This window comes from Pan paniscus, chromosome 16 (genome assembly GCF_029289425.2).
Source record: "Pan paniscus chromosome 16, NHGRI_mPanPan1-v2.0_pri, whole genome shotgun sequence".
NCBI classification, from domain to species: Eukaryota; Metazoa; Chordata; class Mammalia; order Primates; family Hominidae; genus Pan; species Pan paniscus.
Window position 1 is genome coordinate 65,038,949 of NC_073265.2, and position 24,834 is coordinate 65,063,782.

The 24,834-nt window shown below is 40.9% G+C and overlaps 1 protein-coding gene across 12 annotated transcripts in view; it reads left to right on the forward strand.

The window, feature by feature from the left end:
* Nucleotides 1–619: 619 nt before the first annotated feature.
* The window catches only part of UBE2Q2 (ubiquitin conjugating enzyme E2 Q2), a 59,737-nt gene continuing 35,522 nt past the window's right edge, over nucleotides 620–24,834 (forward strand). For 3 of the 12 annotated variants that reach the window (XR_001337193.5, XM_034939188.3, XM_024925727.4), the window contains exons 1-3: nucleotides 860–1,288; nucleotides 11,851–11,952; nucleotides 17,371–17,475. Coding sequence is in view for 11 of the 12 variants with exons in the window: in XM_034939188.3 (XP_034795079.1) it covers nucleotides 1,109–1,288; nucleotides 11,851–11,952; nucleotides 17,371–17,475 (387 nt within the window). In the remaining variant the exon portion in view is untranslated. Of the gene's footprint in view, nucleotides 1,289–1,334; nucleotides 1,928–11,850; nucleotides 11,953–17,370; nucleotides 17,476–24,834 lie in introns of those variants that run through there. The other 9 variants (XM_003818966.6, XM_055098559.2, XM_024925726.4 and 6 more) reach the window with 7 other exon arrangements.

The window sequence follows — 24,834 nt, forward strand, 5'->3', positions numbered from 1 at the left end:
GTGCTCAACAAAAACTTAGCACAGGACGATGTGACACAGGGTGACTATTTGAAATTGGGTTGTGGTGGGGGGTGCCGGAGATGATATTTGAGCTACGAGTTTAGTGAAAATAGTGGGCAGCCCTAGCTCCATGGGGGTGGGGGTGGGGAGGGTTATCTTAAGCTTGGGAAACAAGGCAAAATAAGGAAAGGGGGGAGAGAGAGACTATATACGGCAGAGTGAACACAGGTGGTAGCTAAGGGAAGGGATGAAATCATGGGACACCTCCAGAAACAGCCTCCAGGGGCTAAACCATCGTCTTGGGTAAATGGATGGTTTGAGAGCAAAGGCGGGAGCAGCGAGTCCGGTGAGAAAGTCCTCACAGGAACCCAGGCTAGCGAAGCGGTGGCTCGGACTAGGGTGAAAGTAGCGGAGGTAACGCTGGGTGGGCCGCACCCGCGTCTCCCACGAGGTCCCCCAGTGAGGTTAGCGGGTGCCGCGCCGAGCGCCAAGCTGAGGAGCCGCCCCCAGGGGCTGGCGCGAGTCTGCAGCGGCGCCGACGTGGCCGGCGCGATCCGCCGCGCACGTGTCCGGCTCCAGGCCGGGGGCGGGGGCGCGCGGGGGTCTCCGGCTCCTCCCCGACTTCTGGGGCCCGGGCGCCAGCTGGCCCCGAGCCTCCAGTCCGCGGGTGCGAAGAACGGAGCAGATGGGTCGGGAAGAAGGGAGCTGGGTCAAGGCGAGGAGGGGGCGGCCGGGAGCGCGCGCGCGCTCTGGCCTCGTGCACGCGCTGAAACGGGAGCGCGCAGGGCGCGCCAGGGTGAGGGGGACGGGGGCGGGGTGGGGGCAGCCCTTTCCCAGGCGGTAACGGGGGCGGCGTCGCTGTTGCCCTTTTAAGCCGCGGGGCCGCCGCCTCCTGCCGCTGGAGTCGGTTACAAAGGGAGCAGCCGCCCAGGCCGCCACACAGCTACCCGCCGAGGCTTCCGCGCCCCTCGCCATTTTCCAGCCGCGCTCGACGAGGCGGAGCCGCGAGAGCGCGGCCCAGGCCGGCCCCGCGGGGCGGTCGCGGCCGTGACGGCGGCTCCAGGCTCGGCTCCCTTTCCGCGCCCCTCCCGCCGGAGATGAGGGGAAGATGTCCGTGTCAGGGCTCAAGGCCGAGCTGAAGTTCCTGGCGTCCATCTTCGACAAGAACCACGAGCGATTCCGCATCGTCAGTTGGAAGCTGGACGAGCTGCACTGCCAGTTCCTGGTGCCGCAGCAGGGCAGCCCGCACTCGCCGCCGCCGCCACTCACGCTCCACTGCAACATCACGGTGAGGCGCCCGGCCGCGGCCCCGCGGGGCAGGGCGAGGACGGAGAGGGGGCGCTTCGAGTCCCGGGACAAAGGGGAGCCTGCCCCGGAGAGGCTCCGGCTCCCCGGGCGGGGCAGGCCCGCCCCTTTCCCCCGCGACTGGCCCAGCCCAGGCCGGGCTGGGACTGCGCGAGGCTTGGGTGGGAGGAGGCGGAGGGCGCGTCTTTCCGGCTTCTCGCGCGGGGCTGGCTTGGGGGCTTCTGGCCCATCTCGGTCCCCGTCTCCTAGCCCCGAGTGGGGAGTCCGCGGCGGCCCAAGCCCTTGTGGGGTCCATGGCCGCCCTCAGCCGGCCTGCTCCCGGGACCGGGGCGGGGCGGGGCGGCGCAGCGCAGCTCCGGCTGTTGTTTGAGCCCAGGCCGGCAAGGGGAACGGCCCTTAAGTTTTAACGCCTCATTTTTCAGTCGGATTTTCCTTCTTCCCGCTTGTTCAGCCAATTGTTTTTAAGTTTGCGTTTAAGGAGAAACTGACAATGAGAATGGACTCGTTGACGGAGGAAAAGTTGGAATGCAGACTCTGGTGCTGTTTGAGCGACCCCTCTCCCCCGGGCCTGGCTGCGCGCTGCTGTGTTCTGGAAAGGAGCATAGTACCGTCGATGCGGCAGGTGGTGTTGAGTGTGTATTCGTGTGGCCCCTCCCTTGTGTGTAAGCCTCGAAAATGGATAGATGAAAGGAGATACGCGCCAGGGCTGCTCCCCGGAAAGATCACTTATGTCACAAAGCCGAAAAGACACTTTTAAAAACTCACTCATTAAGCGGAAATCTCATTAGAAACCCAAGGCTTGGTAAAGGAATTGAAGTATTGAGTAAGTTTCTCCATAAAAGTGTATCGTGAAGCTATTCGTCGTGACATTGATGTAGGATATTGGTCCAAACTGCAGAATATTCTCTTGGTTATAATAGGCGTCAAGGTGGTGGCTTCGGGCTCCTTTTCAAACATGGCTAAAACCAAGTCTTGTTTTTAACTCCCTTTGGTTGAGTCAGTGGGTACTCAAGTGCCTGCAGGGTGGCTGGCGTTTGCAAAAACCTTGATGTTATAATTGACCTTAAAATGGCTACCAGACTATCTGGGCAGAAGGTGTGTTAATTTCAAAAACAAAAAAAAACAAAAACAAAAACACAAGTGCTGTACTGAGGAGATAATTCATTTATTGAATGAATACGTCTGAGTGTTCTGGGCGCTAGTGTTGCAGAATTGAGTGAAGTAGTCCTCGCTCTCAGAACTCAGTCTTCATGGGGGAAGAGTTCAATAAGGTGACAGCTCCTGTGGTATCATCAGGAAAGCCAAAGGGAGCAACTAATTTTGACTTGGGGGAGGTGCGCTTCAGGGAAGGCTTTGATGAGAGGCTGAGACAGTTAGAGATGAGCTTCCACAGGTGACTACAATTTTGGAAGGCTGGCGGAAGGGCATTTTAGACTGAGGAAACTCCATCCAAAGAAGACACGGAGATTTGAGAAAGTATGGTTTCCTTAGAAGTAGAAAATTTATGCTCAGACTTGAGAAGCCCACGATACAGGCTGGAGAAGGGGAGGATTTTCCAAGAGTGGAAAACAGAAAGTGTAGTAGTTGTCATGAAGCAGGTGTTTTAAGGAGACGGGCCTGAATGGCTTCGAGGGTGATTACTCTGGTAGAAGTTGTGGCATGGCCACGAAAAGGTAGGGCTGGTTTGAATGATAGGAGACTGAATTTGTAGGCTGTGGGGAGCTACTAAGTTTACTCAGGTAAGTTGGGAGAATGTATCTGCCATCCAGGATTAGAAATGGTTCTCTACAGTGGGTGGCATTAGGAAATGTGGTTATCCCAGTGGGGGTGGGGTGGTCTTATTGCTGTGCCGGCATTTAGTGCTAGGAGTACAGGGATACCAAATGTTTTGCAACGTTCAGGCAGTCTGCCACAGCAAAGAATTATCCCACCTAAAGTGCCACTGGTGCCCCATCGAGAACCATATTGAAGGCTGGTAAGAGTCTGCTGCAGATAAAAATAAGGAGTGATGACCTGGATTAGGCAGTGGCAACAGAAATGGAGCAAGAAGTGAATGAGACACTTTCAGTACAAGGAGGATTTAGTGAGGACTAGTGTAATGGCACCCACCGCTAGGTAGAAACTATTAAAATTGACTTGCTAGTGAAATATGACAGACTATCAGGAGATAATTATCATGGCAGCTGCTCAGTACAAATGTCTGCTAACTTTTTATTATGGAAAATCATCAAATGTACAAAAGTTGAACAGTGTAATGTAGCCAGCCTCAACAATGATAAACTTTTGGCTAATCTTCATCTGTACTCCACTTTAGATTATTTTGAAGCAGATTCCAGACAGATCACTTCATCTGTAAATATTTCTGCTTGTATCTTTTGAAGGTAAAAGACTCTTTTATTTATTATTATTATTTTTTGAGACGGAGTCTCGCTGTGTCGTCCCAGCTGGAGTGCAGTGGTGTGACCTGGGCCCACAGCAACCTCCGCCTCCCAGGTTCAAGCAATTCTGCTGCCACCGCCTCCCGAGTAGCTGGGATTACAGGTTTCCGCCGCCACACCCGGCTAATTTTTGTGTTTTTAGTAGAGACGGGGTTTCACCATGTTGGCCAGGCTGGTCTTGAACTCCACCTCAAGCTCCCAAAGTGCTGGGATTACAGGAGTGAGCCACCGTTCCTGGCCGTAAAGACTCTTTTAAACATGGATGACTGTTTTGATAAAATGACATGGCTTGTTCATGTCGATACCATTTGCTTAGAAGGGAAAGATAAAGGGAAAAATGGGGTTGGATTTCATATGATTTGGTTTGATCGATGATTTGTTATTCTCTAAAGTTGTAACTCTTGAAAAGGTAATGAGTTTGACTTATTCTTTAACTTTTCCTCTTTAGACAGTTCAAATATTTGAATTCTACATGCTAGGACTTGTTTTCTTTATACTTACCAAGAAACATCCTTATGCAGTTTCTCTAATGTTTGAGAAACTAAGTTGTTTTTTTACACGTGCATGCTAGTTCCTGAAGAGTCCCGTACAGGTGCTCTGCTGGCTTTTCCTTTCAGGTTTCTGTATCAGCTGTATTTCCCCCTGTAGAATGTGCCCCTGACCTCCACCCCTTAACCTTACCCCATTTGTCTTTATATGCCTGACCATCCGTCAAGGCTCTTCTGGGTCATATTTAGTTCATGCTGTTATTTCCCCTTCCTCCCTTCTTTAGTCCTTACAATTTTTGCTTTGGTCATGTTTTCTTATGCTGTATTCTGTAAGCCTTTAAATTTTTCTTTTTATGGTGGCAGGGGAGAATATTTTATAATTATGCTTTGTGCTTTTTATCTTCCACTCAATAAATGCTTCATAAATATTTGAGTATATAGCGCTATTCTAGCTGTATTGTATTTGAACAAAAATCTTAACTGCCTTGTAAGTTAACTGCTAAGAATTTGTCAAAAGTGCAGAGATAACATCAATAACTTGTCACGGATAGTACAAAAAGGTCTCTAAGGGCTTGATGGAAGTCTGTAAATTGACTTCATATGAGAGTGTAAGAAGTGAAAAAGGCCAAAACAGAGTAGATGTTTTTACTCTGTAGGCCAAGGGAATTGAGCTAATTCTTTTCCTGTTTTATAAATTTGTCCTGATCTTAAATAATGAAGGGAAAAGAGTGCTCTTTTTCAACCTCAAGGAGTCCTTTTTATTCTTTTCTGTGAAGCCATGATATGAAAGATTGCCTGTTATACAAACTTAAGTATAGTTTTTCCATCTTCAGTAAACTAACCTGATTGCCGTCTAATTAGTTGTTACAATCACACCGAAATGCAAAGCAGCTTGTTTTAAGCAGCCTTATTGGGAGCTAGTATATGGCTTTAGTCGTTTTGAAGTATTTAACATAACTTGGCAACTCCGTTACTCCTTTTATGGACTTTTTGGCATCTGGGCATTCTTGGTAGGGAATCACTGTTTTAGAATGAAAAATCTCCCCCAGGAAGTAAATTAGCTAGTAAACAAATGAAACTTCATTTTTTATATTACTTGTAGAGCATAAATGATTACCCTTTCTGCGTATAAGTGGCTGTTTGCTAGGCTGCTTTTAGTGGGACTTTGTTTTTGATTGGTTAATTAAATTTCTATTCATTATTGCCAAAAAGTGCCGACCCCCAACAGCAAGATACTAAATTTTAAAAATGTTGGAGCTGTGAATCTAGGAGGAAGTGAGAAGTTTAGCTTTTATTTAGTAGTTAGGAGCTTAAGTAAGTCACTTCTTTTACTGTGTTTCTGTGTACAATAGATAATATTTTTTGCCCTGCAAGAGAACATATAGAGGAAAGCTCTTTGGCAATGATATTATGTTCTACAAATATAAAAGCGATGGTGTCATTTGTGGCTGAATAACACTTTATTTTGAAAATGCTTTATAACAGCTTTTTGTGGGAAATAAAGCAATGCTGTTAACTTCATCTTGCATTTTTCTAGTCTTTACTGTGATTAAAAAGCAGTCCAGTCAAAGTTGTACAAAGGAAATAAACCTGGACTAAGGAGCCTAAGACTTTTCTCTTTGGTTTGCCCTCCTGGGACAGATTACCTTTCCAAATTGAATTCGTGGAAGAGCATTTGGAAATGTCAGAACTGTCATGTTAAGCACCTAAGTGGTACTTTCATTCCAGAAGAATCATTGTTTTCGTTTATCTGACCAATTTATAATATAGGGTCAAATTCCTGGTGGTTATCTGTGCTCCCTCATCCCCATTTTTATACCTGTCCTTGAAAGAAACAGAAATATGAAGAGGAGACTTAGGTTTCCCTTTTGTGAATAGTATATCCCTTAGTATCTTGATTTTTTTTTTTTAATTTGGTTAAACATATTTAGACCTGGAAAAGGGTAGTATTTGATAAATGTCAGCTAGTTGAGGGGTGGGGAATTGAGTTGAATGGAGATAGTCACTGCCAAATGTCAAGCATGACTGGAGAGCCAGAGTGATAAAGCAGGGGTCCCTTTTTCCAGATCCTTTGTAACAGTGTTATGTGATCTCTTCTAGAAGATTCTGAAAGATAATCCCAACTTGGAACCTAGGAAACCACCCAGTGGGTTTCTGCAGCTTAGGTGGTTCAGATCCTTATCAGCACCTTTTTCTGTGCCTCAGTTTGCTTACAATGATGTTCTCAGTAGCTGTAATTTGCTGCTTGTGTTTGAATACTTAAGCATTTTCTTTTTATCACGGGTATATGAACATTTTTATTTCAACAAGTGTTAGAATTTTTACTCTGCTTTTGTGGGCTCTAGGTTAGCTACTTGGTTGTTTATTTGTAAAATGATTAGCAGGGAACCATGTGCATGCATTTTAAGTATCTTTTGTTGTCAGAGCAGTTAGAATTTTAAGGTACTATATGCTAATTCTGTCAATTTACTTCATTCTCCACCCCACATTTATTGAACAGCAAACTATGAAAGTAATATGTCCCATAACTGGCCTTCAGAAGAATTACAACTGCTGTTATCTCTGAACCTTCAAGAAGTTTGTGCATCAGTTTTAAAAAAATCATGAAATCCCTGAAGATAGCTGTGTCCTACATTTGGAAAGATACAAAAACTGACCATTCTGGTCAACCAGTTTTGGTTGCTGGTGCTTGAGATAGAGCCACACAATGGTCTCCGTGGATTTATGGAGAAAAATAGATACAGAAAGTTACTTCTAAATAAGACAAGAAAATCTTTTTCTTGAGCAGTGACAGGTAAAGAGGTTGGTTTGGTTAATCTTGAGTTGTGTTTCCCTCCATTAAGACAGTTTTATGGTGGGGATGGTAGTGGTGATGAACTTGTTTGAAATTTGTCCACTTACAGTAATGTTTATGGTAGCTGTCACAGACAACTTCATTCTCACAGGCCTTAAAATTACTATAAAACTAATAGAATGGATGAGGAACAAAGGACCTGAGTAATTAGATGCTTAGATAATTGTTCTGTGTTTTCTTAACTGTGGTGAAAAAGAGTGGTGCTAGAAGCACTTAAACATTCTATGTACGGGAAAACTGCCTGAATTTGTATTGGGATTTTTGAGCACCATTCACTGTTTAAAAACTGATATACCATAGGTCATATTTATTTTAAAGAGAAATAGTAGGAAAACTTATCTTTTCAAGATAGATATAAAGCTTAGTTAACCTTATCAAAATTACAAAACTTAAAGCATGTGAAAGATTGAAAATATTAATACATAGGTTTAAATATTGGTCATTATTTTAGATGTCTTTCAAAGTAGATTGTCTCTTAAATATTAAACTGAACAAACCTTGAACACGATGTAGAGTTTGTGCTGAAGGTTAAGTTTCCTGGCGTGGTGGATATTTTATAATATGGAAAACAAAACCTTCTTATTGTAAGACATTAAAAGAATTTTAGTCAAAACTAGGAGATATAATTCTACCACTCAGAATATACCACTATCAGAATTGTGTATCTTTCCAGTTATCTGCTCATCTCTTTTCTCCAATGCTTATGTATGTTCCCTCTCCCTTAAAAAATCAGATTTTTTTTGTAATCTGCTTTTTCACTCAACAATATTGTAGATCCATGTTATAACTTACTCCTTACGTGTAGGCAAGATGAATTCTGACCACCCCAAGGTGGCCAACCTTGTCCCTGTGATTCCAGATCTCCCAGAACTAGAGGTCTAGCTTCAGGGAAAACCCAGATTTTCTTGGCTTAGCCCACCTGACAGCTAATCACTGGAAATGGGGTGGGCTGGTAGAGTCCTTTGGTCAGGTTTTGTGTCAAGAGAGGGAGGAGGAAAGATGGGAGGGAGGTAGCAAAACTGGTCTCAATGGAACTATGTAAGTTAATATAGAATGGCAAAGGGATGTTTCTTCCAAGGAAAGAATTCTAAGGAAGGAAGGAAAGTGGAGGGGAAGGCAGCAGTTCTCAAAGTTTTGGGGTCAGGACTCCTTTACACTCTTGAAAATATATTCAGCACTTAAGGGCTTTGGTTTATGTAAGTTACGTCTGTTGGTATTTATCACTACAAGTTAAATCAGAAATATTTAAAACATTAACTCTTTAAAAACTCATCACATATTATTATAAATGTGCTTTTATGAAACAAAATTTTCTAAGCCAAAAAATACAATAGTAGCACAGTCTTAAATTTTTTGCAAATTTCATTGATGTTTGCTCTGTCATTTGCTTTTGCATTTAATTTGTTGTATGATATTTGCTTGAAATAATGTAAACAAAATCCAACCTCATACAGATACCTAGTTGGAAAAATTCTGAATATTTTAATGGCCATTTTAGATAATTGTGGATATTCTTTTTTTTTTTTCTTTGAGATGGCTTACTGTGTTGCCCAGGCTGGAGTGCAGTGGTGTGATCACAGCTCACTGCACCCTCAGTCTCCTGGGACTCAGGTGTAGGCCATCTTACTGGCTAATTTTTTGTATTTTTTTGTAGAGACAGGGTTTTGCCATGTTGCCTAGGCTTCTTTTTTGATGCTCTATCAAAACTTGGTCTTTCTTGAACTTTGGATCTTTTACCCTTGTATGATATTATAACATCATGCATTGGTCATTTAGAAAATAATGGTTCACCGAGATCTTCTAAATGTTGATACATTTGATCTTACAGTATCAAAATACATTCATCAATATTGCCATCAATGTTATCAGGATATTCTTGGAAAACGGTGGTGGATACAAGTTTTCAAAAATTCTAATTTTTTGTTCAAAAACTTGCATTTTATTATTAGCAGTTTTATTGTTGAATTTTATTATGGCCTGTCTGTTGTTTTCCTTGAAATGACAGAATCTCATTTTTTGAGGAAAATAACTGCCAAAAACCCAAGTTGAAATAACATCGTCAGTTATCCTTTCAAGTAAAAATGGTATTCCATTTAAGTGGTTAATTCACTTCATGACTTAGTCACACAAGGGTTTTTTCTCAGGCAGTCTGTAGGAATGCTCATGTATACTTCCCGTTTCATCACTTGAAATATTAAAAAGACATTCAAGGATTCAGATGTAGTAAAATTTTCACTGCTTCATCATAGACATTCTTTTTATTTTTGAGACAGGGCCTTGTTCTGTCACCTAGGCTGGAGTGCAGTAGCGTGATCACAGCTCAGTGGAGACTCGACCCTCTGGGCTCAATCAATCCTTCTGCCTCAGCCTTCCTAGTAGCTGGGACTACAGGCATGCAACCACCATGCTTAGCTAATTTTTTTATTTTTTTTTGTAGAGATGGGGTTTCACTCTGTTGGCCAGGCTGGTCTTGAACTCCTGGGCGCAAGTGATCCTCCTGCCTCGGCCTCCCAAAGTGCTGGGATTACAGGCATGAGCCACCATTCCCAGCCTTATCGTAGACATTCTTAAATGAAACTGACCTTTTGTTGCCCTTCCTTTTTAAGCCTTTCCTGTGCATAGTGAAGAATACCATGACTACTAGTAGTTTGGTGTTACCGCCTTTATTTGTGCTAAAGTGCCAGCGTTTTTACCCACCATTGTATCTGCACCCTTACAGCATATGTCAACATGTTAGTATTCTTGTAAAAATAGTTTGGACCTGGGGGTCTGAGGTCCCCACTTTGGGAACCATTGAAATAGGTACTTAGATCTACAGTGTATCATATCTTTTCATCTACAAGATGAAAAACATGATTTCAGTTCATTGTTTTTGTAATTTTCTTAATATGGTTTTGAGGGGTTTCAGTCCAGAGCGAAGACATGTATGTTTCTTGGCTTATGCTGAAGTTTACTAGACAAATACTAACCTAATAATGAGATCCTAAGTGTAGTTGCAGTTTCTTTAGCCTAAGGAAAAAGAAACCTAAAAACTAAAACAGTAAAAATGGTCCAGATGGTGTATTCCCAATGTGTGCTGAAGAATTTGAAGAAGAAAATGCAGTACTCAATAAGTGGTGTTAAGAACAGGATTAATTCTGGAGAGTTTCTCATTTAGCCTGTAAAGAGATTTGGGGCACAGTAAGAGTTAGAGGAATGAGAATAGTAAATAACGCATTATTGACCAGGTATGCTATTAATGATGTCCTCCATCAATACAACTTATTCTTAAAAGAACGTTTGGTAAAATGCTTTAAAAATATTCAGTTTCTGTGGCTTCAGCTATAAATCAGATTATAGTTCTCAAAGCAGTGTTTCCTAAAATCATTTCTGTGAAATTGTTTTCCATGACTTGAACCTAGTTGTTCTGAAGCTAATATACAATAATGATGGCTTTTCCCCAATTTATAATAGAAAACCACACAAAGTAACAGAGTAAATGTCTGTTAGTGGGTGAAAGCACATAATGCTTAGTTCATTAGCTTTTTAAAGAAATCACATGTAATTGTGTTTTTAAAAAGATATGGGCCTGGCTTAGTGGCTCATGCCTGTAATCCCAGCACTTTGGGAGGCTGAGGTGGGCGGATCACGAGATCAGGAGTTCAAGACCAGCCTGGCCAACATGGTGAAACCCCGTCTCTAATAAAAATACAAAAAATTAGCTTGGCGTGGTGGCACGTGCTTGTTATCCCAGCTACTCGGGAGGCTGAGGCAGGAGAATCGCTTGAACCTAGGAGGCGGAGGTTGCAGTGAGCCGAGATTGCGCCATGCACTCTAGCCTGGGCCACAGAGCAAGACTCTGTCTCAAGGAAAAAAAGAAAAAAAAAATTATATATATGTATGTATGTATGTATGTATGTGTGTATATATATATATGTAGTAATGGCATTTCTTGGTAGTACTTGGTTTGTGTGATAGATTAAAACATTAGAATTTTATGGTATTTGAATTAGTTTTCTATTGCTCTGTAACAAATTTAGCAGCTTAAAGCAACAAACATTATCTCACCATTTCTGTGGGTCAGGATTTTGTGCAATTTACCTTGGGTTCACTGGCTTGGCCTCTCACCAGGCAGCGAAGTTGTTGGTGGCAGCTGTGATCATCCTAAGGCAGGATAGGGAGAGCATCAGTCTCCAAGCTCACTTATGTAGATGTTGGCAGGATTCATCTCACAGGCTGTGGGACTGGGCCTCTGTTTCTAGATGGCTGTTGGTCTGAGGCCTTTTATAATACCTCGCCATGTAGGTCTCTCCATAGGGCACCTCATCACATGGCAACTGGTTTCCATCAGAGGGAGCAATGGAAAGAGGAGGAGAAGGATGAGCAAGGCAGACATCATGGTCTCTTTGTAGCCTAATCTCAGAAGTGATGTTATTACTTTTGCTGTATTCTCTTTGTTAGAAGTGAGTCACTAGGTCCAGGGGCGGGAATTTTACAAGGGTGTGAATGCCAGGAGGTGAGGGTGATCGGGACCATTTTAGAGGCTGCCTACCAGTGTTGAAGAAAATCATTGACTTCTATGAGCTGTAGCAACAGACAGTGCTATGCAAGGAGAATGGTTGTCTCAAAAGTCCAGCTCCTCACATGGTTTTTAATATGTTGCCTTTTCCCCCCATACATTTTGTTTAAATCCATGGTCATCTTGCCGTTTAGTGGTGTGGTTTAATTGCATATTTGGGTTAGTCTGTATGTAAATGTTTAACATATGTGTCTCTGTGTTAAACAGGAATCCTATCCATCTTCTTCACCGATATGGTTTGTGGATTCGGAAGACCCAAATCTGACATCAGTTCTGGAACGTCTAGAAGATACTAAGAACAACAATTTGGTAAGAAAATAAGCCAAGCTATTTTCTCTTTTCCTCATGAACATTACATATAGAAATTAAATGTTAAGAGATAATATGATATAAAAGCATGATTAATGATTATAATCTTGTAGGAATTAAAGACTAGTTTGTTGTTGTTTTTTTTTTTCCTTCAAATTCTATTTACTACCTGGTCTCTCTTTTATTTCGCACATGTATAACCTTAATTTAGATTACAAATTAGGGATCTCTTTTTCCCTGAATTCTAACCATTAAGCCAAACAAGCATTTTGGGTAGAGACCACTAGCCAAGGTGGGAAGTAGAAAAAAGACCAAGGTAGGAGTGAAGGGAGAGATGGGGAGAATGACACCAGACCTAGTATGAGGGAATTGCCTTTTCTTTCAAGGGTCTGTAAGTCTGCAGTAAAAGAATAGAAAGTTTTATTTTTGTTTTTAGTATATAAAGAAATATAACTTTCCGTGTTGAAAAAGTTTTTAATGCTTTTTTTCTTGATTATAAAACTCATGAGCAAGCATTGTTGAGAAAATTAGTAAAATATAGACAGGAAAAAAAATTAAAATCTCCCATAATTTCTCTACCTAATATAACCACTGTTGACATGATGGTTATTTTCTACCAGTATATATTTTTTCTTTGCTAGTAAAATACATATACCTTTATACATATGTTTAAATAGTTGAGGTCATGGTCTATATAGTTTTACATCATTTTAAAAAACATTTACTGGCCAGGTGTGGTGGCTCACGCCTGTAATCTCAGCACTTTAGGAAGCCGAGGCGGGCGGATCACTTGAGGCCAGGAGTTCGAGATCAGCCTGGCCAACATGGTGAAACCCTGTCTCTACTAAACATAAAAATTAACTGGGCATGGTGGCGCATGCTTGTAATCCCAGCTACTTGGGAGGCTGAGGCAGGAGAATTGCTTGAATCTGGGAGACAGAGGTTGTGGTGAGCCGAGATCACGCTATTATACTCCAGCCTGTGTAACAGAGTGATACTCCATCTCAAAAAATAAAAAAAAAAATTACTGTATTTTCCCATGATATCATACAGTCTTTATAGAAAAATAATCATCATTATTTTCAGCTGACATGATTGTTTACCTAAAAATATTCAGAGGAACCAACTGAAAAAAAGAGTTTTTAAGATTACTGGTTGAAAGCTCTGTTACATAAAAGTCAATAGCTTTCCACAATTTTAGCTATAATCACATAGAAGGTATAGTGATAAAGCATTTTTTCAAGTATTTCAACAAAAATTAAATACCTAAGAATCAACTTAGATGTGCAGGGCTTTTATCAAGAACATGACAGTTTTGCTGAGTGGAAGGAAAGATTTGCATTCTGTGTTCCTGGATGAGCAGATTTCATGTTATAAATATGTCACTTATCGCCATGTCTTCATATTCGTAAATGTAATTTCTGCTGGGTGTGCAGTGGCTCATGCCTGTAATTCCAGAACTTTGGGATGTTGAAGCAGGCAGGTTGCTTGAGCTCATGAGTTTAAGACCAGCCTAGGCAACATGGTGAAACCTGAATCTACAAAAAATACAAAAATTAGCAGGGTGTAGTGGCACACACTTGTAGTCCCAACTACTGAGGAGGCTGAGGTGGGAGGATTGCTTGAGCTTGGGAGGTGGAGATGGCAGTAAGCCTAGATTGTGCCTCTGAACTCTAGCCTAGGTGACAGACTGAGACCCCGTCTCAAAAAAAAGATGTATGTATATATGTGTGTGTTTATACATGTATGTGTATATGTGTATATACATGTATATGTGTGTGTGTGTGTGTGTGTATATATATATATATAAAATGAATTTCAGTACAAATCCCAGCAGATTTATTTTTGGAAGTTGACAAAATGACTCTAACATTTGTTTAAAAGGGTAAATGATAAAAAAATAAAGAATAGACTTGTTCAACCAGATGTTCAGTAAAATATTGTGTACTAACTCTGTTCCAGACAGATAAAGGCAATGGAAATTTAGAACCAGAGTCATGCAAATGAGAATTTAGTATAAGGTAAAGGTGGTATTCTAACTTAATAAGGAAAGGCGAGATTATTCTGTAAACAGTCTTAGGAAAACTATTTGAGGAGGTTTGAGTCTCAACTCTGATTTTTGTCAAAATAAGTTATAGTTGTATAGTTGGTTTAAACACATCTATTCTTAAGAACAGAAGGCTGGGCATGATGGCTCACGCCTGTAATCCCAGAACTTTAGGAGGCCCAGGCAGGCGGATCAGTTGAGGTGGGGAGTTCAAGACCAGCCTGGCCAACATGGCGAAACCCCATCTCTACTAAAAATACAAAATTTAGCCGGGTGTGGTGGCATGTACCTGTAATCCCAGCTACTTGGAGGCTGAGGCAGGAGAAGTGCTCAACATGGGAGGCAGAGGTTGCAGTGAGCCGAGATTGTGCCACCGTACTCTAGCCTGGGCGACAGAGCAAGACTCTGTCTCCAAAAAAAAAAAAAAAAGATATTTTAAGAGTTAAGGCTGAGGCTTGGCACAGTGGTTCATGCCTGTAATCCCAGCACTTTGGGAGGCTGAGGTGGGAGGATTGCTTGAGCCCAGGAGTTTGAGATCAGCTTTGGCAACATAGCAAGACCCTCTTTCTCTCTCTCTCGCTGTACACACGCACGCACGCACACACACACACACGTACATACGTACGTACGTTAAGGTTTGTATGGAGAGCCATGAAGGTAAGAGGTAAAAATTAAAAGCTAGATGGACACATGTTTACATCCCCAGCAAGGGGGTTGATGGGAAAGAGTGGTAGACATAGTTCTGTTACTGCTACCTCCTTTTAGGAAGTTGCTTCTGAAGATCTAAAGATAACGGTTTTGTAATAGCAAAAATGAGTTATTTTTCAGTATCTAAAATACTACATAAACATGTTCATAAGGTTAAATGAAATAGGATATAAAATTGGGCCTAGTTTTTTAAAAGTGAATATATTTACATGAAGGAGAAGACAACTCACCTCCCACTCTTGCAGCCTCTGCCAGTTTATCAAAACCTAGTTTCTTGAGAGAATAAGCTACATGTCTTCACCTTTTTTCGCTGAAGTTACTATAATCTGGATTCTGCCTTCATCATTGCACTAAAATTTATCTCCTAGTTGCCAAAACTAGCGGCTCCTCTCTTAGTCCCCAAATTGACCCCTCTGCAGTATTTTGATACTGTTGATTGTTCCCTTGTTGAAACATTCCTGCATTCTTAATGTCCACCAATAAAGAGTTGGTTAAATAAAAATCATAGTGTATAGTTTTATAATAGAATATTCTGTTGTAGGCCAAAAAAAAAAAAAAAATGCAGCCAGTTTTTCCATAAGAGCATGTGCAGAGTTCTAAGATATAGTAAGTGAAAAAGCAAGGCATAAAATATTGTGTATAATTGGCCCCTTTAGTATATAATGTAAAAAAAATCTATATGCTTGTTTATACTTTCCTGGTGGGTACAGGAAACTGTCAATAGTAGAACACAATTAAGAAAAATTGGCTTCTGTGTCAGGCTCTGTGATAATTGAGTATAAAAGACAAGGCATGTCCCTGTCCTCTGGGAACTGATAATCTAATGGAACTTCCATCTGATTACTGTCTTGTTTTGATCTTATCACCCTGCCTTGGTCTCCTCTGATCTCTTCTTCCTTGGCCTACTTCTTCTCTTCTCATTCTGTGCTTTCTCTGAGTAATATTTTGTTGCCATTACTTTAGTCATGACCTCTGTTCTAGGGATTCCTAAATCTGTATTCATCTCCAGAGTTTCAAACCCATATATCTGTCTGTAAATCATATATGTTAGGGAATCTCACTTACAATGCCATGGATATTCAAAATGATGACATTTAAATTTGCATTTACCCACCTCCTAGCACTCTATCAGCCCCGTGTTTTTTCTCAGTAATTCTTGTGATTGTGAGTGGGACAAAATGAAATAATCAAACTAGTCACCCATACCCAAACCTGGGAACTGTCTTAGCGTTCTTTTATATACTACTGTTCTCTGACCTCCCCCGCCCTCCACCAAACTAGTAATTTTCTAAGACCTGTCCTTCTGAATGTCTCTTACTATTTTCCCTGTGATCTCAGTTTCTTCCTCCCATCCCTCAAATGCTTTTTTGGTGTGTGGGGGAAGGGAGGAAAATTGAAATTCGTGGAAAATGTACTACCCTGTCTTTCTTGTTGCTTGGTATGACTCCACTACCCTGCTGCCTCTTTCCCCAGCACTCCTGGAGCCCCTTCCGTGCCAGAGGCCAGAGTGTCTAGGTCTGTGTCCGGATTGCCCTGCCTCATCTTCATTATGCACTTAGCACGCAATAGAGTGTATTGGGTGGATATCAAATTCACACTGGAGCTTGGTTTCCTTTTAAGCATGAAGATTTTTGTTGGATCCTAATTTACCGTTCAACCTTCCTCATTTTCATTTGCTCCGTTGTCCACTTTGGGAAAGCTTATTCTTTGCTTCGTTAACCCATTCTAATCCTGTGTCTTCTTACTTTGTCCTTTGTAAACCTGCTTCTTTCTCTTCATCTCTTTTCTTGGTCAGAGCCACCTAGGAAACTGTTCCTGACCAAGTGAAGTGAGTTGCCTTATTAGATCCCGTTTGAGTCACGTTGTACATTGAAAAACATTTTAAACAATGAAAACCATACTTGTGCACATGATTTACCTTGCTTACTTGTTGAAAGCAAATATGCTTACAAAACAATCTGGACTTAAACATGGAAATTTACAGTTATTCTTTGCAGTTTTCCTAGTGAATTATTGTTATTTTTTATACAGACACTTAAGAGCCTACTAAATATCAAGTGTTACAGGTTTCATTTAATCTTTAGCATTCTGGGAAAGTTTTCATTTCTTTGTTTTACAGATGGGTAGACTCATACTCAGGGAATTAGATAGGATATCCAAGGTCATCTAGATTGCCAGGCTCTGTCTACTAGATATTTGCTTCTGTATTTTTAAATGAATATGACTGGAATATATAATTTTGTAATCCATCTGTAACAACACTGCCTGTGTGTGTCTGGGTTATTTTTTCTGTTATTTTTTGTTTTTCTTTTTTTGGTAGCCTCATTAATGCATTAATGTTCTCTTGTCTGAAGTTGTAAGTTTCTCAGAAAACAGGTTAGCAGTGAGAAACTGGACAATGTCTGGAACTTCCTTCCTCTGCCCTTATTGTTGTCATTCTGCTAGGTATCAGTTGTAGTGATTATACCCCAAGCCATAGTAACTTTCTTACACTAGAGGGTCCTGAAAATATTTTAAAGACTACTTTTTAAATCTGTAAGCTGCAGTTGAGCAGTAACAAACTTTTTCATTTCCTACTGGATTGATTACAGTAGTCATAACATTATTGATGTCTTCTAAGGGCTCTTTAACATAATGCTTATTTACTGAAATGTGTTTTGTAGCTTCGTCAGCAATTGAAGTGGTTGATATGTGAACTCTGCAGTTTATATAACCTTCCTAAGCACCTGGATGTTGAGATGCTAGATCAACCACTACCCACGGGTCAGGTAAAGTAAAAATTCTCTAGTGTTCAAGAGCTAAATAAATTGTCTCAAGCAAAAGTCAAACTAGGATGATTTTTCTTTTTATTGTTCAACTTATTTAGAAGTTAGTTTCATTTTTGTTCCTATTGAATTGTTTTGTTTGTTCTGTTTTAGGTACTAAAAATAAACTTTTCATTCTTTGGAGCTGCTGGTATTTACTATACAGGCAAACAATTGCCCTTCTCTCTACCACCACCTTTTTTGTTAATATTGCTGGTTTCCGTAAATGCTCTTGCTTCTTTCATAGTTTGTCTTTGGTTATTCAATTACCTTCACCTAGCAATGTCATCTCCTTAAGTCTGTCTGTGCTTTTTAAAGACTAAACCAAATGTTATCTCCTGCAAGCAACAGAAATTTCCACTAGCTCACCACCACCACTAATTTCATTCTGGATTTACCTATTTAGGCATCTAAATATTTATTACCTGTTTATTTTTTTTTACTATAATACATGATAATTTAGCTCTCATACCACCCACTTACCACTCACCTCCCCTTCCTCAAATATTATCTTTAGTCATATAAGTAATCACTAATTATCATTAGGACTTTGTAGAGTAAAGCCAAGTTTTCTAGAATATTTAAGATAGGATATTTCCTTTCCTGGTGCAGCTTTTTGTTTTGCAGTGTCTTCCTCATAATAGTAATTTTTAATTTAAAAAATTCTGTTGTAGCCCTTTCTGTGAGGTTTCCCTTTCTTCTGAAGCCTTTGGTTCCTCTGTGCCCATCTTGGCAGGTTGTTCTTTGGGTTGGCTGTGCAGATGCCATCTTGAGGTTTTTCTCATCTGCTCTCCTACAGTAGATCCATTGTTTCTTGGATCCCATGCCGTCTTTCTTGGCTGACCCTTTCTTATTTTGCCTGACTATATTCTCAGGTAAAACCCTAAGAAAGCATGAAGGAGTACATTTTCTGAGCTCTAGCTTCTGAAAAATACTGTCCAGTGTTTGGTTTTTGGAGCCAGACCGTGATAGGTTTGAATCTTTGTTCTGCTACTTACTGGCTGTATGCCCTTGGGCTGATTCCCTAATTGCTCTATGCATCAATTTTCCATTGGCAAAATGGGGGAACCAGTAATAATATTAGTACCTATGTTTTGGGGGAACTATGAGGATTAAATGAGTTGGTACAAGTAAACCATTTAGAACAGTGCCTGGTGCATAGCACATCCCCATCAACGTTGACTTCTGTTATGTTCTACCCTCCCTCACACTTGATTGGTAGTTTGGTTGATTATATATTTCTAGGTTGAAGATAATTTTACCTTAGAATTTCAAAGTCTATGCTGTTGTCTTCTAACCAGTCATGGTGGTGAAGCCTCATGCCATTCTGAGTTTCAGTCATTTATGTATGGCTTTCTCTCTGGAAGCTTTTAGGAGTTTGTCTTTTCCTTGGTGTGCTGAAACAGCACAACAGTATACTTAGTGTGGGTCTTTTTTCACTCATTGTGCTGAGTACACCAAATGGATAGGCCTATGGATAGGCTCTTTCAAATTTGGAATCTTGAATCTTCTCATAATTTTGTTAACTTTCTCCTTTCCATTTTATTTGTTCATTTTGAAGTGTCCGTTAATGGGATTTTAGACCTCTTGTCTTGAGTCTTTTATCTCATATTATTTCTAAATTATTTTTCTTTAATTTTAAAATCTGAAATATTTTTCTTTCAACTTTTGGAAATGTTATTTGGATAGTCATAACTTTAAGTTTTATTTATTGTTGCTTAACCAATTATCCCAAAACTTAATGGCATAAAACAACAAATTTGCCTATCTATCACTATTGTATGGCTTAACTGGGGCTAGTTGGACAGGTTTTCTGCTGGTCTCATTTGGCAGCTCTCACTGTGTGGTTTAGACGGTGGCAGGGACTGGTCATCTGGATGCTCAGCTGCAGTGGAATGTCTGAGACGACTTCTTCACCCACAGGTCTGCTGCCTTAGTGTTTCTTCATCTGGCCTTTCTCTCTGCATAGCGTCTCATCCTCTCGGGCCTCTTCATGTGGCTTCTCTTTCTCCAAGAGGATAGTCAGTTCCTATTTTTGGCTTCCAGAAGCACAGAAGTGGAGCTGCCAGGTGTTCTTAAGGCTTAGATCTGGAACAGGTCCAATATAATTTCTACCAAATTCTGTAGGTTAAAGTGAGTCTCAGGGCCAACCCAGATTCACTGTGGGATGGGCTCATCCAAGGACGTGATGACAGGAGGTGTGGTTCTTTGGGGACCAACTCCCAAGATGAGCCCTGAGTTCTAAGAACCTTTTCTTCGCTGGTTATTTTTTATTCATATTCTATTTTTGTTCCATGGTTGTATTCATAAGTGTCTTTAAGGAGCTATTTTGATACTCTTTGGCCCTCTCCCTAGCATCTCTTTTTTCTTTAATAAATTTTTTTCTTAGTTTATTTTGGTCTTTTTTTTTTTTTAAAACCTTTCCTCAGGTATCTGTTCTGTGTTGCTCATCATTTGTAGTCTTTTAATTCCCTTTTTTGTTCATATTTGAGAGAGGTACTAAAAGACTGATTGGGAGGCTGGGTGTGGTGGCTCACACCTATAATCTCAGTGCTTTGGGAGGCCGAGGTGGGAGGATCACTTGAGCCCAAGAGTTAAGACCAGCCTGGGCAACATATTGAGACCCCATCTTTACAAAAAATAAAAAATTAGGTGGGTATGGTGGCACCTGCCTGTAGTCCCAGCTACTCAAGAGGCTAAGGCAGGAGGATCAGTTGAGCCTATGAGGTTGAGGCTGCAGTGGGCTGTGATCATGCCAGTGTACTCCAGCCTGGGTGACAGAATGGAACCCTATCTCAAAAAAAAAAAAAAAAAAAAAAAAAAAAAGGACTGCAAGACTGATTGGGAGTTCTTTGTGGCCAAGACTTGTCAACTGGTAGCTTTTAGTGGGAATTTAGGCTGATTCCCAATTGTTATTCCCTACCCCTCTATCTTATCTCCTGGTGCAAGCATAAATGATGGCTGGAACTACTCCATTCCTCTGGAGATGAAATCTGTGTTCTTTTGCCTGAGGTAGGTGTATGTTTGCTTAGGTTCTGCTTAAGGAGATGTGGTAGAACAGTGTGTTTCAGGGCCTGGAAAATGTGTTCTGTATATAGGCTTTTGTTAATCTGTTTACAGTCTTGCCTATCTGTCCCACTTTCTGGGGTACCTAGTGTCTGAGTCTAGAGCCTCTTCAGGGTGCTGTGAGATAAATTTGCCTTCTTGCTGTCGATATCCCCCTAACCTCCACCTTTGTTGGCTTTGCTCCATTAATTAACTATTTTCTATTTACTGTTATTGTCTAGTGGAGGTGAGTTCTGGTCTGCTGGTAACCCCATTCCTTTTTTGTAATTGTGTGTTTATTCTTCACCGTAATTCTAGTGGAGCCTCAGGACAAAGAGCAGATGGGAGAAATATGTGTTCAGTATTCACTTTTCCTTCTGTTTTTTTTTTGTTTGTTTTTCTTTTTTTTTTTTTGACGGAGTCTCTCTCTGTCGCCCAGGCTGGAGTGCAGTGGCGCGATCTCAACTCACTGCAACCTCTGCCTCCTGGGTTCAAGTGATTCTCCTGCCTCTCAGCCTTCCAAGTAGCTGGGATTACAGGCACATGTCACCACGGCCAGCTGATATTTTATAAACATCTATGATCATCTGGCCAGTCTTTTTTTTTTTTTTCTGAGTTGGAGTCTCGCCTGTCGCCCAGGATGGAGTGCAATGGTGCGATCTTGGCTCACTGCAGCCTCCGCCTCGTGGTTTCAAGCGATTCTCCTGCCTCAGTCTCCCCAGTAGCTGGGATTACAGGTGTGCGCCACCACGCTCGGCTAATTTTTTGTATTTTTTAGTAGAGGTGGGGTTTCACCATGTTGGCCAGGCTGGTCTCGAACTCCTGACCTTGTGATCTGCCCACCTCGGCCTCCCAGAGTGCTGGGATTACAGGGGTGAGCCACTGCACCTGGCCCCTCACTTTTCCTTCTGTAAGACATCTGCAGCTTGTGTTTTTCACTGAATATCACATGGACTTAATGCATAGAGAGCTGCCTGGTGTTTCATGATTGTGCCCACGATTCTGTGTAGGGATATAATTTATGAATTCCTAATTTTGAATCATCCTTGCATTTCTATAGTAAACACCGTTAGAATGGATATGGTAATACTTTATTTTTGGATTTTTACTTCTATATTAAGTAAGGTTATACGTTGTTTCCTTTTAGGCTCTTATTTCAGTATCAAGGGTATGCGGGGGTGACTTGGAAAGCTTTACATCTTTTTTCCTAAGATCTAGGGTGTAGATCTAGTTTACACAGTAATTTTCAACTGGAGGAGATTTTTGCTTCCCGTGGGACATTTGGAAATATCTGGAGCCATTTCTGGTTTTCACAACTGGTCATGGTAGGGGTGCTGTTGGCATTTCTTAGCTAGAGGGGATGTCACTAAACATCCTACAACACACAGGAGAACCCTCCACAAAGAATTGTCTGGCCCAATATATCAATATTGCTGAGGTTGAGAAACCATGGTTTAAATAAAACTCCAATCTGGAGGATGAGTCTTTGACTGTCTTTTTCCTTTTTCTATGTATCGGTCTCCAGATTTTCCACTTCTTCAGTTTTAGTAACTGTAGATTCTTAAAAAAAAAAAAAAAAAAAAAAAGATCGCTTCATGTATACTTCTAAGCTGTTGCATCATATTCACATGTGGCTATATGCCGTTTTCACTTCAAAAGTTTTCTTTATCTTGATTACTTATCAGAGGCTTGGCTGTTTTACTAGTCGTGTGAAAGAATCCTCTTTTAGTTTTATTTTTTAAATCTAGTGTTTTCTTTTTCATTTTTTGCTTATGTCTTATTTCCCCTTTTTATTTTGCTTTTTCTAGTTTAGTGGATTAATGTAATTTAAATTGCTTTTTAAACAAACATGTAAGGGTATACATTTTCTTTGGGTGCTGTTTGAGTTTATTGCACGAGTTTTAAAATCTGTTTTCTAAGTAATTTTATTCCATCATTTGTTCACATTGCCATACTATTAAAACTTTTTATTGTGAGAGATGACATGTATTAAAAATATGTAAAACATAAGCTTAGTGTAACTCATAATTAGAGTGAATACTTGGGAGCCAACACCTAGCCAGCACCCAGGTGAAGAGAAGGAACATTGCTCGCACTACAGAAACCTTCTGCAGGCTTCTTCCTGATCACTGTTCCTCTCTGCACTCATCTTTCCTTACATTTCTCTAGTGTTACCACTTATGTATGCATCCTTGAACAATACAGTGTAGTGTTGCCTGTTGCTGAACTTTTGAAAATCATACTGTATGTATTTTTTCATACCTTTGTTGTGCTTAACATTGTGTGTGAAATTTGTTCCTATTGTGTGTAGCTATAGTTCTTTTGCATTGCTGTATTTATTCCATTGTTTGAATACACCCTACCATTTATCCCCTTGACTGGATACAGACATGTGGGTTGTTTCCAGTGTTAGGAACAGCGAATGCTGCTGTGACCATTCTTGCTTGTATTTCATGGTACCCCTGTGCCAGCATTTCTCTGGGGCACATAGGGGCATGAGGATCAATTTCTTCTTTTACTCAAGAGTTATCTAGGAAAAAAAAAAAAACTTTTTAAAAAGCATTTTCAGGTGGCTTTTCAGTTATTTTTAGTGCATCAATATGGTCAGAGAATATGGCCTGTGACCTTTCAGCTGCATTATCAGCAATCGTTTAGACTTCACTATTGGTGTTACTGCTGTCTTTGCTTCTTATTGCTGCTCCTTGTATTATGTGTCCTGCTCCCTGCCCCTCAAGTATATCCCTGAATAATATCTGGTGGTTTTTTTTTTTTAACCTAGAAAGGGTTTGCAGGGATGTGCATGGAGAGTGTCCCTTGAATACTTGCTGTCTGTTATTTGTTCAACAAATATCTGACTCTGTATAAAGTATTCCACATTGGTGTGGAGAATCTGGAGGTGAACGTACACAGATAATGCTTCCTGTCTTGATGGAGCTAGATATAGAATTCTAAGTTCATAATTGAGTCTATTCCCAGTTCTTTACGCTTTTATCTTCTGATATTTGTTACAAATGAAAAGTCTGATGCCTGTCTCATTCTTAATTCTTTCTGTGTATTTTATTTTTTCTTTCTGGTAGTTGGTATGATTTTCTCTGTAACTGTAAAGTGTGGGGGTTTTACTTTTCAGTATTACTTTTTTTTTTTTTTTGAAACAGGGTCTTGCTCTCTTGTCCAGGCTAGAGTGCAGTGGTGTGATCACAGCTCGCTGCAGCCTCTACCTTCCTGGGCACAAGCAGTCCTCCCACCTCAGCCTCTTGAGTAGCTGGGACTACAGGTGTACACTGCCACCGTGTATGGCTACTTTTAAAAATTTTTTTGTAGAGATGTGTTTTCACCATGTTGCCCAAGCTGGTCTCAAACTCCTGGGCTCAAGTGATCCTCCTGCCTTGGCCTCCCAAAGTGTTACAGGCATGAGCCACCGTGTCCGGCCTTCAGTATTCCTTTGGGGCATTCAGAGCCACTTAATATTCTAAAGTCTTTCTTTAGCTCAGCAGCACTTGTCTCTTTTTGTTTCTTTTTATTCCCCTTCATCCTCTGGATGAATGTTAGATCTCTATATCTTCAATGTCCCTTAACTGTTCTCTTACTTACATCTCTTCTATTTTCTCCCCCATCTCCTTTTTTTCTCTGTTCTAAGGAAATGTCACTGTTTGTTTTTCTTAATCATAAATGCCTTGTTGGGTCAAGTCCATAGTACTCTGGCCCTTCTACAAGTGGTTTTTTGGGGGTGGAGGGGATCTTATTTTTACTTTCTAGAATTGTGCTTGCATAGTAATCTGTTTTTTATTTTGTGGATGCAGTATCTTCCCAATTACTGCTAAAGATCCCAATTAGGTTTTTAAATTCTATTTATTTCCTTCGTTAGTAATGCTTCAGATCATTTGTGCTTACTTGACTTGGCACTTACAGATTGCTAATTTTCTTCAGCTCTCTGGTGATACGTGGTTATCTCCTCATTTATAGATGAGATATACCATTGATCAGTATCCATTGTTGACCTGAGTGTCTTCAGAATTGTCACTCTTTTCTACTGTGGCCTCCCCCTCCTGGTTTGCAGACCTGTGCTCTTCCTATGGCATGAGGATGGGGAGGTGCTGGCTGGTGAGCTTTCCAGCTCCTGAGCTAAAAGGAAGAGGTGGAGTCTGTTATAAGATTTTGCTGCTGCATTGAGTTATATTAAAAACACTCTCTGTCTTTTCTGTCTGGTTTTGACACTCATAGAGGCCATCAAGATAGGGTTCCTATATAGGAGAGTGATCCTTACCAACTGTAGATGGG